Source organism: Chlorocebus sabaeus, chromosome 14, assembly GCF_047675955.1.
Source record: "Chlorocebus sabaeus isolate Y175 chromosome 14, mChlSab1.0.hap1, whole genome shotgun sequence".
Taxonomy (NCBI): domain Eukaryota; kingdom Metazoa; phylum Chordata; class Mammalia; order Primates; family Cercopithecidae; genus Chlorocebus; species Chlorocebus sabaeus.
In genome coordinates this window covers 47,622,820-47,636,599 of record NC_132917.1, presented here as the reverse complement: position 1 = coordinate 47,636,599, position 13,780 = coordinate 47,622,820, and the positions used below count along the sequence as shown (strand labels likewise).

General features: G+C 38.3%; 1 protein-coding gene across 2 annotated transcripts in view; it reads left to right on the top strand.

The window, feature by feature from the left end:
* FBXO11 (F-box protein 11) overlaps window positions 1-13,780 on the top strand; it is a 99,406-nt gene that overhangs the window by 68,052 nt on the left and 17,574 nt on the right. For both annotated transcript variants that reach the window (XM_007970708.3, XM_073022955.1), the window contains exons 5-11: window positions 2,706-2,835; window positions 3,852-3,935; window positions 4,012-4,144; window positions 5,666-5,772; window positions 5,857-5,968; window positions 6,057-6,163; window positions 6,246-6,383. In XM_007970708.3, the coding sequence (XP_007968899.1) occupies window positions 2,706-2,835; window positions 3,852-3,935; window positions 4,012-4,144; window positions 5,666-5,772; window positions 5,857-5,968; window positions 6,057-6,163; window positions 6,246-6,383 (811 nt within the window). The remainder of the gene's footprint in view (window positions 1-2,705; window positions 2,836-3,851; window positions 3,936-4,011; window positions 4,145-5,665; window positions 5,773-5,856; window positions 5,969-6,056; window positions 6,164-6,245; window positions 6,384-13,780) is intronic.

Genomic DNA, 13,780 nt, shown 5'->3' with positions numbered 1-13,780 from the left:
AATTAAAATGCTTATCAATTCCAAGTTACAAATGGGGGCTGTCAGTCCAGGTGGTATTTATAAAATCAGTAAATGAAGTATTTTCGCTGCTGTTTATCAGTTAATAGCAACTGAGTGATTATGGGAAATGTTTTTCTTTTAATAGCTTTTTAGAAACAGAACTTAGTGTAATTTAAAATAGCTAATGAATTTTAAATCTGATAGATTAGAATGTAGGTTTTATACATCACTTTTGGAAAACAGTTGTATTCATGAATCTTTAATTCATGCCCTTTGACCCAGTAATTCTACTTCTGAAAATGTTTTTTGCCTTATGTACAAATTTTTCATAACAGGCTAGTTAATGAGAAAAATTATAAATAATCTAAATATCCAGAAATAAGGGAATGAACTAAGTAAACTTTGTAATGTGTACTTGGAGAGTTGTGATATAACCACTAATAGTAATTTTTACAAAGAGATTTTCATTTGTTTTTCGAGAGACAGGGTCTTGCTCTGTCACTGAGGCTGGAGTGCAGTGGCGCGATCACAGCTCACTGCAGCCTCAACTTTCTGGGCTCAAGCCATTCTCCCACCTCAGCCTCCTGAATAGCTGGGACTACCGGCATGTGTCACCATGCCCACCTAATTTTTTTTTTTTTGGAGACACAGAATCTCACTCTATTACTCAGTCTGATCTTGAACTTTTAGGGTCAAGTGATCCTTCTACCTCAGCCACCCAAAGTGCTGGGATTACAGGCATGAGCCACCACACCCAGCCCAAGTTTTTAATAACGTGAAAAAGTGCTGTTATAAAAAGTCCAAAGAGGCCAGGTGTGGTGGCTTCTGCCTGTGGTCCCAGCTACTCCAGAGGCTGAGGCAGGAGGATCGTTAGCCCAGGAAGTCAAGGCTGCAGAGAGCCGTGATCGTGCCACTGCACTCCAGCCTGGGCGACAGTGGGAGACCCTGTTTTTTAAAGAAAAGAACAGAGTACAAAATTGAATATGCTATATAATCACAACTATAATAAATGATCTGTAGATAAAATGAGTGGAAGGAAATATGGCAGACTGTTAATAGTTAATATATTGAAACTATAGTTCTTTACACTTTCGTTTTACAACAGTTATATGTATTACTTTTATGATACACAAAAGGCGCACCATATATATATGTGTTTTTGTTGTTTTCGATGGAGTTTCGCTCTTGTTGCCCAGGCTGGAGTACAGTGGCGCAATCTTGGCTCGCTGCAAGCTCTGCCTCCTGGGTTCAAGCAATTCTCCTGCCTCAGCCTCCTAAGTAGCTGGAATTACAGACGCCTGCCACCATGCTCGGCTAATTTTTGTATTTTTAGTAGAAGCAGGGTTTCACTATGTTGGCTAGGCTGGTCTTGAACTCCTGACCTCAGGTGATCCTCCTGCCTCGGCCTCCCAAAATGCTGGGATTACAGGCATGAGCCAGTGCCCCTGGCCCACACCTTACATTTAAGAGAAAAATTACAAAGGAGAAATGAAAATGAAGAGTAGCAGAATAAAACAGCATTGCTCACTGTACCAAAAATGATAATAGTTAACCATTACTCCAGTTTGAAGATTTGATGGTTCTTGATAGGATATAAATGGGTTGAAGATATAGGACAAATTAAGTTCAAAGTATTTTACTGAAACTTATCTTTTTGGCCAGTCGAAGTGGCTCATGCCTATAATCCTAGCACTTTGGGGATTGAAGTGGGAAGATTACTGGAGCTCAGGAGTTTGAGACCATCCTGGGCAACATACTGGGACCTCATTTCTACCCAAAAAAAATGAAAAAATAAGGCAAGAGGATCACTTGAACCTCAGAGGTCAAGGCTGCAATGAGCCATGATCACGCCTCTGCACTCCAGTGTGGGCAACAGGAGTGAAATCCTGTCTCAGAAAGAAAAAGAAAATTATCTTTTTAAGTGATAATCATGATGTTTTTACAGTAAGAATAACTTTTTTTCCCCTTCCTAAGTGAACAGTTTGTGAGGAAATTGAAACTTTTTGTTCTTTTGTGTGGACTAATTTTCATACGCAGTTACATTGTAAAAATTTTCACAGGAAAACTAATTTTCAGCCAGGCATGGTGGCTCACACCTGTAATCCCAGCACTTTGGGAGGCTGAGGGGTGGGTAAATCATTTGAGCTCCAGAGTTTGAGATCAGCCTGGGTAACATGTACCTGTAGTCCCAGCTCCTTGGGAGACAGAGGTGGGAGGATCATTTGAGCCTGGGAGGCAGAGGTTGCAGTGAGCTGAGATTGTGCTACTGCTCTCCAGCCTGGGTAACAGAACTAGACAATGTCTCAAAGGAAAAAAAAAGGAAAAGAAACTAATTTCCATATGCAACTACACTGAAAATTTTCAATGTGAAAAATACGTTTTCACATTTTAAATCCTGTTTTTAGCTGGGCATGGTGACGCATGCCCATAATCTCAACTACTTCAGGAGGCTGAGGCTGAAGAATCGCTTGAACCTGGGAGAGGGAGGTTGCAGTGAGCCAAGATCGTGCCACTGCACTCTAGCCTGGATGACAGTGAGACTCCATCTCAAAAAAGAAAACTCCTGTGTTTTAATACTCATTTTTGTCTATTCTTATTTTCTTACTCAAGTTTTTGAGGCCTCAAATAATTGTTATAGTTGTTCGAAACTGTATTAATCTAAAGGACATTTTATCAAGAAAATTTTAATTCCTTTCTCTGTTCAGGAAACGATTATATATGGAAGTATTTGAATATACTCGCCCTATGATGCATCCTGAACCTGGTAAATTCTACCAGATTAATCCAGAAGAGTATGAACATCCAAATCCCTGGAAAGAGAGTTTCCAGCAGTTGGTATGAAATATAAATAGAATATATTGGTTTACATTACACATTTGTAAATAACTTTCTTTTAAGAAAGAAGTTTAGGCAGGGCATGGTGGCTCACACCTGTAATCCTAGCACCTTGAGAGGCCGAGGTAGGCGGATTACCTGAGGTCAGGAGTTCGAGACCAGCTTGGCCAACATGGCGAAACCCCATCTCTTCTAAAAATACAAAAATTAGCCGGATGTGGTAGCTCACGTCTGTAATCCCAGCTACTCGGGAGGCTAAGGCAGGAGAATCGCTTGAACCCGGGAGGCAGAGTTGCAGAGAGCTGAGATCGCACCGCTGCACTCCAGCCTGGGCGACAGAGTGACACTCTGTCTCAGGGGGAAAAAAAAAGTTGAGTAGGTTTTAAAGGTAAACCAATGAACATTTATCAACCAACAGAATATTCAGCAATTCTTTTCACTACTGACATATCCGTTAATAAGTTAGTGACAGTAAGCATTAGTAGCCTGTGAGCAGTTGTTATTTCAGTGAGTATTTAAATTATTAGTGTTCGGTAGTTGTTTTAAACTTCCACGTTTAGCTTAATTGATATATGGTCCTTCATGAATGAGTCTCAGCCGGAGATGATTTTGCTTTCTGTGGGGCATTTGGCAATGTTGGGAGACATTTTTTGATCGTCACAATGGGAGGAGAGCGTGCTGCTGATATTTGGCTGGGTAGAGGCCAGGGATTACCTCTAAACATCCTACAATGCACAGGATGTTTACCTCTAAACATCCTACAATGCCCCATAACAGAGAATTAACTGACCCAAAATATCAGTAATGCTGAGATTGAGAAACCCTGTTTTTTGTTTCTGGATATTACTGGATCATAATTTGTTTTAGATTTTACATTGTACTCTACGACACAAAATTATTTGGAATAATTAAGAATTATTTTTGATTTTTAATAAAAGTTCATGCAGTTGTACATTAATTTAAATATAAGGTTTATGTTAGTAGTCATTGGTTTTGCTTTGTTTTTGACATTTTAGTATAAAGGTGCACATGTAAAGCCAGGATTTGCTGAACATTTCTACAGTAACCCTGCAAGATATAAAGGAAGAGAAAATATGTTGGTATGTTTGATTTTTATTTTTATGACTTAAAATGGTAATCTTTCAGTTCTATACTGACACATTTATTTTTTTCTAGTATTATGATACTATTGAAGATGCCCTTGGTGGGGTACAAGAAGCTCATTTTGATGGACTTATCTTTGTTCATTCTGGAATATATACTGATGAATGGATATATATTGAGTCTCCAATCACCATGATTGGTGCAGGTATTTTGAAGTGCATTGTCATTAAAATTTTAATATTTTACTCATTTATGTGATAGGATTTTAAAAATGCTAGTGACTTAAAATCCAGTTGAACCTTTATAATATCCTGCTGGTAAAGTAGGAATGAAGATATCACACATATTTTAAGTGAAGGAAATGAAAACATAAGAGTTCAGAAATTATAGCTGTATATAAATTTCTTTCTTCACCTCCCTCCCCTGCCCCCCCCCTTTTTTTTTTTTTGATACAGAGTCTAGCTGTGTCACCCAGACTAGAGTGCAGTGGCACAACCTCGGTTCACTGCAACCTCTGCCTCCTGGGTTCAAGCAATTCTTATGCCTCAGCCTCTCAAGTAGCTGGGATTATAGGCATACACCGCCATGCCTGGATAATTTTTGTATTTTTAGCAGAGACAGGGTTTCACCATGTTGGCCAGACTGGTCTCAAACTCCTGGCCTCAAGTGATCTGCCCACCTGGGTCTCCCGAAGTGCTGAGATTACAGGTATGAGCCACTGTGCCTGGCCGTATATGTTTCCTGATGTTAGTACTTTCTCCAGTTGCCTTCAGTTATTCATTAAACAAAAAAAAATAGTTTTTTCATCTTTTATTTGAAAATAAAGATGCGGCTGGGTGCGGTGGCTCACACCTGTAATCTCAGCACTTTGGGAGGCTGAGGTGGGTGGACCACTTGAGGTCAGGAGTTGAAGACTGGCCTGGCCAACATGGTGAAACCCCATCTCTACTAAAAATACAAAAAAATTAGCCAGGTGTAGTGGTGTGCACCTGTAATCCCAGCTACTCTGGAGGCTGAGGCAGGAGAATTACAAAGAAAGATGCTAATATTTTTGTTGCTATGTTTTTAAAGGAACTGAAATACAATTTTTAAATACTTTTGTACTATTTCAAAGCTATTTATGGTCAAGTTTCTAAGAATAAATGTAGTATCTGTCGAACACTGAGTCATTTGAAGATTTGTGTTTTGTTTTTTTTTGAGGATACAGTACATAGAACATTTTAAGATAGCTACTAATTATTATTTGCTAGTGAAATTTGCATTTACAGCCTCTTTTGCTTTCTTCCTCTATCTCCTCATGAAGATGGGGAGGACAGAGTAGAGCAAATTTTTGTCTGGTGATTTTATTACTTTCTAAATAGAGGCCACTGTTGGAAATAAATTTAAATAGAGGTCTCTTCTCTTCTTGAGCTTCTGTTTCCAGTGCTGCTGCTAGAAACAGAATGGTTTCCACAAGAAACCGTTTTTTGTTTTTGTTTCCACAAGAAACCATTTTTTAATATGTCATTGCATTTTATATTCGTAGTATTTATAGTTAAATGTTATTAGAAGTATTACTGTGCATGGATTTGAATATAGCAAAGGCTGATGATGAAACATAGTTAACTGATAGTGCATATTAGTCGTACTACTCAGTACTAATGTTTTTAGTAAGTTCTCCCTCCATAAAGATACCCATCTGTTGAAATCGAATAAAGGTAATATGCTTAAAATATCTTCTCCACAGCACCTGGGAAAGTGGCAGACAAAGTTATAATTGAAAACACTAGAGATTCAACCTTCGTTTTTATGGAAGGCTCTGAAGATGCTTATGTTGGATATATGACAATAAGGGTAAGAAATGTTAAGATTTAAAATACACGTTGAAATCCTAAAGGCAGTAATTGTTTATTTCAAAAAAAAATGTTTACTTTTCAGTTTAACCCTGATGACAAATCTGCACAACACCACAATGCACACCACTGCTTAGAGATTACGGTAAATTGTAGCCCTATTATTGATCACTGTATCATCCGAAGTACATGTACAGGTTAGTGTTTTCTTTATCTTTTACAATAAAATTTGGAGTCACTGTATTGTTGCCCAGGAGGTATTTAAATAAAATAATTTTTCTACAGTTGGTTCTGCAGTATGTGTTAGTGGTCAAGGAGCATGTCCCACTATCAAGCACTGTAACATCAGCGACTGTGAAAATGTTGGACTGTATATAACAGATCATGCACAGGTATTTTTCAGTTTTGTGGGGTTTTTTAAAAAAAATTTTTTTAAAGCTCTATTGACGTTTGTTTCTGATTTACTTGTTGTAGGGAATATATGAGGATAATGAAATTTCCAATAATGCATTAGCTGGGATTTGGGTTAAAAATCATGGAAACCCAATTATTAGACGGAATCATATTCATCATGGACGTGATGTTGGTGTGTTCACGTTTGATCATGGCATGGTAAGAACACTTATTTTTAATAGAAAAACTGACTTCTGCATCAGTTAAATTTCAAGTATGTTTCAGCATTATTTTCTCATCACCAAATTATCTGAATTGAGGAGTATAGGTTTAAAAGCAATTTCAGCATTATATTTTAAAATCAATATGCAACATTTACTCTGTAAATTTATGCATCAAACATATCCATGTAGAGGTGATAGCGTTCTTAGGCAATATATGTGATCTTTGAGGGGAGTAAGGTATAACCCGTTATTTCTCAAATGTGTGTGTGCATAAAAGTCACCCAGAAGCTTTCTGTTTTAATGAAAATTCCTGTATCCTCAGATTTAATAAATCAAAATTTCCAAGGATGAGGCCTAGAATATGTATTTTTAATAAGCACCGTAAGTGAATCTAACACAGTTTGTAGGGTATACTTTGAGATATAATGGTTTCATTGTTATTTTGCTTTTCATTTAATTCCTCTTGAAAATTTTTAAACCGGCAGAACTTTAATAGGAGATAAAATGATAAAATATCAATTTTAAAAACGTTATGCAGCAGTTTCATTAGGCATCTTTGTGGAGTATACTGTGTTTTAAATATTACTATATAGTTTTACATAATTTTCTAGAGACATGACTTTTTGAGCTTGAGATCACCATTTCAAAATAATGTTTTGAATGTCTATTCAGATTTTTTTTTCATTTAATGTCAAATTTTCCTTGAGGTGATTGTCAAGTCCTAATACAGCATTGGTAAAATTTTCTGTTGAGGAGTCCGAGATGGGAGAGAGGGTCGTAACATTGTGGCAAATAGGATTATGGTGAGATTTTGTTGCCTATTATACAGCATTAAGCAATCCTAGGAATGTTGGATTCATATATACAAATTTTCAACGACAAAGAAAATTTTTTATTTTCATTGTTTGTTCTTTTTGGTTTTTTTGAGACGGAGTTTCACCCTTGTTGCCTAGGCTAGAGTGCAGTGGTGTGATCTCAGCTCATTGCAACCTCCACCTCCTGGTTCAAGCAATTCTCCTCTCTCAGCCTCCCAAGTAGCTGGGATTACAGGCATGCACCACCACACCTGCCTAATTTTGTATTTTTAGTAGAAACAGGGTTTCACCATGTTGGTCAGGCTGATCTTGAGCCCCTGGCCTCAAGTGATTCACCTGCCTCAGCCTCCCAAAGTCCTGGGATTACAGGCATGAGCTGCCACATCTGGCCAATGCAGAATTCTTTTTTGAAATAAACTAGACCATGGCTGGGTGCAGTGGTTCACACCTGTGATCCCAGCACTTTGGGAGGCCAAGGCAGTTGGATCACTTGGGCTCAGGAGTTCAAAACCAGCCTGAACAACATGGTGAAACTCCATCTCTACAAAAAAATACAAAAATTAGCTGGGCATGGTAGCTCACACCTGTAGTCCCAGCTACTTGGGGGGCTGAGACTGGAGGATCGCTTGAGCCCAGGAGGCAGAGGTTGCAGTGAGCCAAGATAAGATGTGTGCCATTGCATGGGATTTCGGGCGTGAGCCACCACGCTTGGCCAAGTTCATCATTTTTGAAAGACCTCTGGTGATGGATGGTCCCTTATTAAAATTCACCATAGTAAGTTACTCCTCATCACACACATGCTCCTATACCATTTTAAAGAATAGATTTGGGCTTGTAAATATTGCAGCATTTTAAAAAATAGGCAATGCTATAGGTAGATATTTCCATTAAGGATTAATGAAATTTATAAATTTTAAGATTTATAAAGTATTTCAACCTATCCCCACCCCATCATTTTTATTTTTATTTTGCAGAGGTTTAAAACATTTGCATTCCTACAGTTATTGGTCTATATTTATTCTGTATTTATTTATCATTTGTTATTTTATCATGGTTTCTCCATTCTTGAATTTTAAAATTTTGACTCATTCTTGGTATGGCTGGGTTTTGTCATCCAGTCATTTTTTTTTTATATAAAGAAAAGCTTATGGATATTATAGCTTGAATTCTTGCCATGTGAGAATCACTATCCATTGCCTTTTAACTTAGCTGAGTTTCTTTCTTTCCCTCACGATTCTGTAGACATTTTTCTATTGTAGCATTGAGCATGGCTGAGAACTCTGAGATCACACTGGGTTTTATTCTTTCTCCTTTGCTTGAAAGATTGATCTTCTACCTCAGTATCCATATTTTGGCTTTTGTTGATGTCGTATTGTTTTACTATTTTTCTGTTCCATATGTTCCTTTCTTTAGAAACTTAGCTATCTTTCTTGTTATTTATATTGCTATGTTCTGTTCTGTTTAGTGTTGTGTGAGTTCCTCAAATCCGTGTTCCTTACCACGTCTCCGTAGTTTGTTTTTCTATTGTTATTTTGGTTCCAGTGTGGGTCTTGCCTTTAATTTTTACATTTTTTAATGAAATTTTTCTAACATACACCAAAGTAGAGAGAATAATATAATGACTCTTCAGGTACCTATTGTCTGCCTTCAACAACTATCATTTCATGGCCAGTTTTGTTTAATCTATACCTCATGTGTCTTACAGCCTTCTTTACACTCTGGTTTATTTTGAAGCAAATACCAGACTTCATCATCTCTTGTAAATATTTTACCATGTGTCTTTCAAAGATGGGTGGGTTTTTTTTCTTTCCCATAACCATAATGCTAATTCACTCCTCAATAATTAGGAATAATTCCTTAATATCATCGAATTTTGTGTTAATGTTCACAGTTCTCCAGTTGTTTTTTGTTTAATATTCAATTCAATGCAGAGTTGTTACTTTTGTAAAATAAGATTAAAATGTCATAGCAGGCCAGGCGTGGTGGCTCATGCCTGTAGTCCCAGCGCTTTGGGAGGCTGAGCAGGTGGATCACCTGAGGTCAGGAATTGAAGAACAGCCTGGCCAATATGGTGAAACCCTGTCTCTACTAAAAATACATAAATTAGCCAAGCGTGTTGGTGCATGTCTCTAGTCCCAGCTACTCAAGAGGCTAAGGCAAGAGAATCACTTGAATCCAGGAGGCAGAGGTTGCAGTGAGCTGAGATCGCACCACTGCACTCCAGCCTGGGTGACAGAGCAAGACTCTGTCTCAAAAAATGAATGAATGAATGAATGAATGAATAAAGTGTCATAGCAGTGCCAAATGGCTACAAAATTTTTTGAGGCTGGGTGCGGTGGGTCACGCCTGTAATCCTAACGCTTTGGGAGGACAAGGTAGGCAGATCACTTCAGCCCAGGAGTTCAAGACCAGCTTGGCCAACACAGTGAAACACTGCCTCGTGGTGGCATGTGCCTGTAATCCCAGCTTCTCGGGAGGTTGAGGCATGAGAATCACTTGAAGTGGGGAGGTGGGAGGCAGAGGTTGCAGTGAGCCAAGATCATGCCACTGCACTCCAGCCTGGGCGACAGAGGAGTGAGACTCTGTCCAAAAAATAAAAAAATACATGGCATATTCATGCCATTGGATTTCATCACTTTAGAAGATAATAATAAGCTAAGCTTATTATAGCCTTTAGTTACTTGGGGAAAACTATACTTCACAGAAAGTCTAAGGTACTAACATTGGTTAGCTCACAGCACCCTCCTCTTACCCAGATTTCACAGTATTTAGTAAGTGTTTTTATAGATTAGAGTTGTGGAAGTTTATTTCAATGAAGATAGCATTTTTCTCTTTTTTTAATCTGGAGAGTTTCTTGTGAAACTCTTGAATGCCTTTTGTTTTGTCTTTTTTTTTTGAGACAGAGTCTTACTCTGTCGCCCAGGCTGGTGTGTAGTGGTGCAATCGTGGCTCACTATAACCTCCACCTTCCAGGCTTCAGGCAATTCTCATGCCTCAGTCTCCCGAGTAGGTGGGATTACAGATGCCTGCCACCATGCACAGCTAACTTTTGTATTTTTAGTAGAGACGGGGTTTCACCATGTTGGCCAGGATGGTCTAGAACTCCTGACCTCAAGAGATCCACCGTGCCTAGCCTACTTTGTCATGTTTAATAAAGAATGTTTTACTTCAAAAAATTTATACATGTTGGAACTTTTGTGGTTTGCATTAAAAGACAAAGCAGAGGCTGGGCACAGTGGCTCACACCTGTAATGCCAGCACTTTGTGAGGTCGAGGCAGGAGGACGCATGAGCCCAAGAGTTTGAGACAGACCCTATCTCTCCTAAAGAAATGTTATAAAAATTGGCTGGGCATGGTGGCACACACCTATAGTCTTAGCTACTTGGAAGGTTGAGGCAAGAGGATTGATTGAGCCCAGGAGTTAAGGTTGTAATGAGCTGTGATAGCTCCAGCTTGGGTGACAGGGAGATTCCTGCCTTCTTAAAAAAAAATTTTCGGCTGGGCTTGGTAGCTCTGTAATCCCAGCGTTTTGGGAGGCTGAGGCAGGTGGATCACTTGAGGCCAGGAGTTCGAGACTAGCCTGGCCAATATGGCAAAACCCCATCTCTACTAAAAATACAAAAATTAGCTGGGTATGGTGGCACCCGCCTGTGATCCCAGCTACTTTGGAGGCTGAGGCATGAGAATTGCTGGATTTGGAGGTTGCAGTGAGCCAATATCACACCACTGCACTCCAGCCTGGGAGACAGTGAAACGCCACCTCAAAAAAAAAAATTCTAATTTCTTACAGTTCTGTATTATTGAATTATTTTGCACTAGAGGTATCTCTTAACAAAATGGTTGCATTTTATTAAAATACATCTTGAAGCAGGCCTGGCTCAGTGGCTCATCCCTGTTATCCCAGCACTTCAGGAATCCGAGGGAAGCAGATCACTTGAGGTCAGGAATTCCAGACCAGCCTGGCCAACATAGTGAAACCCCATACAAACATTAGCTGGGCGTGGTGGCTCACACCTGAAGTCCCAGCTCGGGAGACTGAGGCAGGAGAATCACTTGAACCCAGGAGGCAGAGGTTGCAGTGAGCCAAGATTGCACCACTGCACTCTAGCCTGGGCGACAGAGAGAGACTCCGTCCCCACCCCCCCCCCAAAAAAAAAAAAAAATCTTGAAACAAAATTACATTAACTGAATCCATAATAAAGATAAGTTTCCTTGCAAAATTATAAAACTGTAAGTCAATCAATCTTTGTCATTTCTAAAGGTAGTAAAATCATAGTTGTGGCAATGTAGAGGCTTCTCATTTTAAGGTCATTGAGAAAAGATAACTTTCTGCTGCTTTGTTTTCTTAAAAGTTACTCTGAAACAAAAGATACAGATTATAAACTCCATATTTGATAGAATTAGGTGACATTTTTAATCCTTAACCTAAATTATTAATACAATGTGGTAAATGACTGCATGCCTGTAACCAGGGCAGCCAACCAGATTGGAGCAGGTTAAAGGTCTAGTAAAGCTGTTCAGGAGATAAATTGGTAAGCCTAATATAAATGTAAATGTATTAAGAGATGATTTACAGGAGGTGATGCAGGAGAATTGCTTGAACTCGGGAGGCGGAGGTTGCAGTGAGCTAAGATTGGGCCACTGCACTCCATCCTGGGCAACAGAGTGAGACTCTGTCTCAAGAAAATAAAAAGAGAAGTGATTTGGACAACTGGCAGCAAGTTTAGGATAGAGTTGTCACTAGAAAGCTAAGCAAAGGAGAAAAAAAATCTAAAACATTGTGCAGCAAAGAATATCTAATCATATTTTATGGCTCAACTCTGAATAGCACACTAATCTAACCAAAATTAAGGTACAGCTACACTCAAAGGATACAATGTGTGAGTATATATTATGGGGGATAGAGAGGTAGGAGAGCTAAATTCTACTCTCCCATGATAGAAGTTAGTGGATAATACCTAAAACTGGAAAGTCAAGATTTGGTAACACAGTGTGTTACTTAATAAGATAGAGGTGAATCAAAAGAATCAGCTAAAAGAATTAAAAGTGGGGGCCTCTGGATAAAGGAAATGAGGGAGAGGGCTGCTATTTGCCTTAAAAAACTTGTGCATCTAGTTGAGTCTCTTAACTATGAAAAATCAAAACCTAAAGAAAACAAAAAGATTATCCCTTGTATTTGAATACTGTTTAGTCAGTGTATATCAATTTTTTTTTTTTTTTTTTTTTTTTTTTGCTGGATCACTGCACTCAGAGATAACCACATTTTGCTTGCAGCGCTGTAAAAGTTTACCACTCAGATTTGTCAGCCTGGCATGGTGGCTTACACCTGTAATCCCAGCACTTTGAGAGGCCAAGGTGGGAGGATTGCTTGAGGCTGAAAGTTTGAGACTAGCCTGCGCAACGTGGTGAAACTCCATCTCTACTAAAAACACAAAAATTGACCAGGCTTGGTGCCATGCACCTGTGGTCTTATCTGCTTGGGAGGTTGAGTGGGGAGGATCGTTTGAGCCCGGGAGGTTAAGGCTTCAGTGAGTGATTGCACCCTTGCACTCCAACCCAGGCAACAAAGTGAGAACCTGTCTCTAAAAAACAAAAAAAACAAACGAACAAAAAAAATCCACCAGATGTGTCATTCAACTCCTGGCAGGGAGAGACTAAGAGTTAAACTAATTGTGCTCCCTCCTCTCCTCATGGGTGAAAACATCTGAAATGGTGAATAATCCTAATCTAATATTAAGGTCTCTTTGTCTAGCCTCTTTTTGTTTTTTTGATGGTCAGTTTTGCCATAACAGTGTATTTATACACCCAGTGTGTATTCACTTTTATTCTGTATGAAATCAAAGAAAAAGTTTTATATTTGAAGGTGCTATCTTATATATAGCCCCTGATTTGTTTTATAAAAAGAATAAAATTGTAATTCAAATGTAGAGAGATAATTTATAGATAATTTGTTCTTTATTAGAAAATGAAATCTGAAAACTACTTCTGTATGTTATTCTTAGAGGTCTGTTTTCTTGAAGAGTTAAACATGTAGTATACTAGAGTATTCAGAATATCACCTTTTTAACCTCTACTAAATTTGGCAAAAAATTCATCAAATGCTGTTTGAGTACTTACTGTGTGTAAAGTCTTACATACATGCTCCAGAAGTTAGAATAGTCCAGACAGGAGCTTACGATGGGGTAGAAATGGACATATATAAATATAGAAATAATATAAGGCAATACATGAAAGTAACATTAGAAAAATACTTAGTGCTAAAGGGATTTTAAAGAGGAAAGAGATTAAGCACATTCAGTTTTTTCTTAATACAGTCTGCATTGAGTCTTCGGCCTTAGGATATCAGAATTATGGTAACTTCCATTATCATTATAAAAGTAAAACATGTCCATTATATAGGAAATTTAAGAAATTCAAAGTATGAAGAAAGACATAATTATCCATAATTCCACCACTCATAATCATCTCACATTTTTGTTCCATCCTTCAAATTTCCTTTAAACAAAATTGAGATTATACATAATGTATACTACTTTTAAACTGGTTCTTTTCATTTAACTTGTATAGGATGAACATA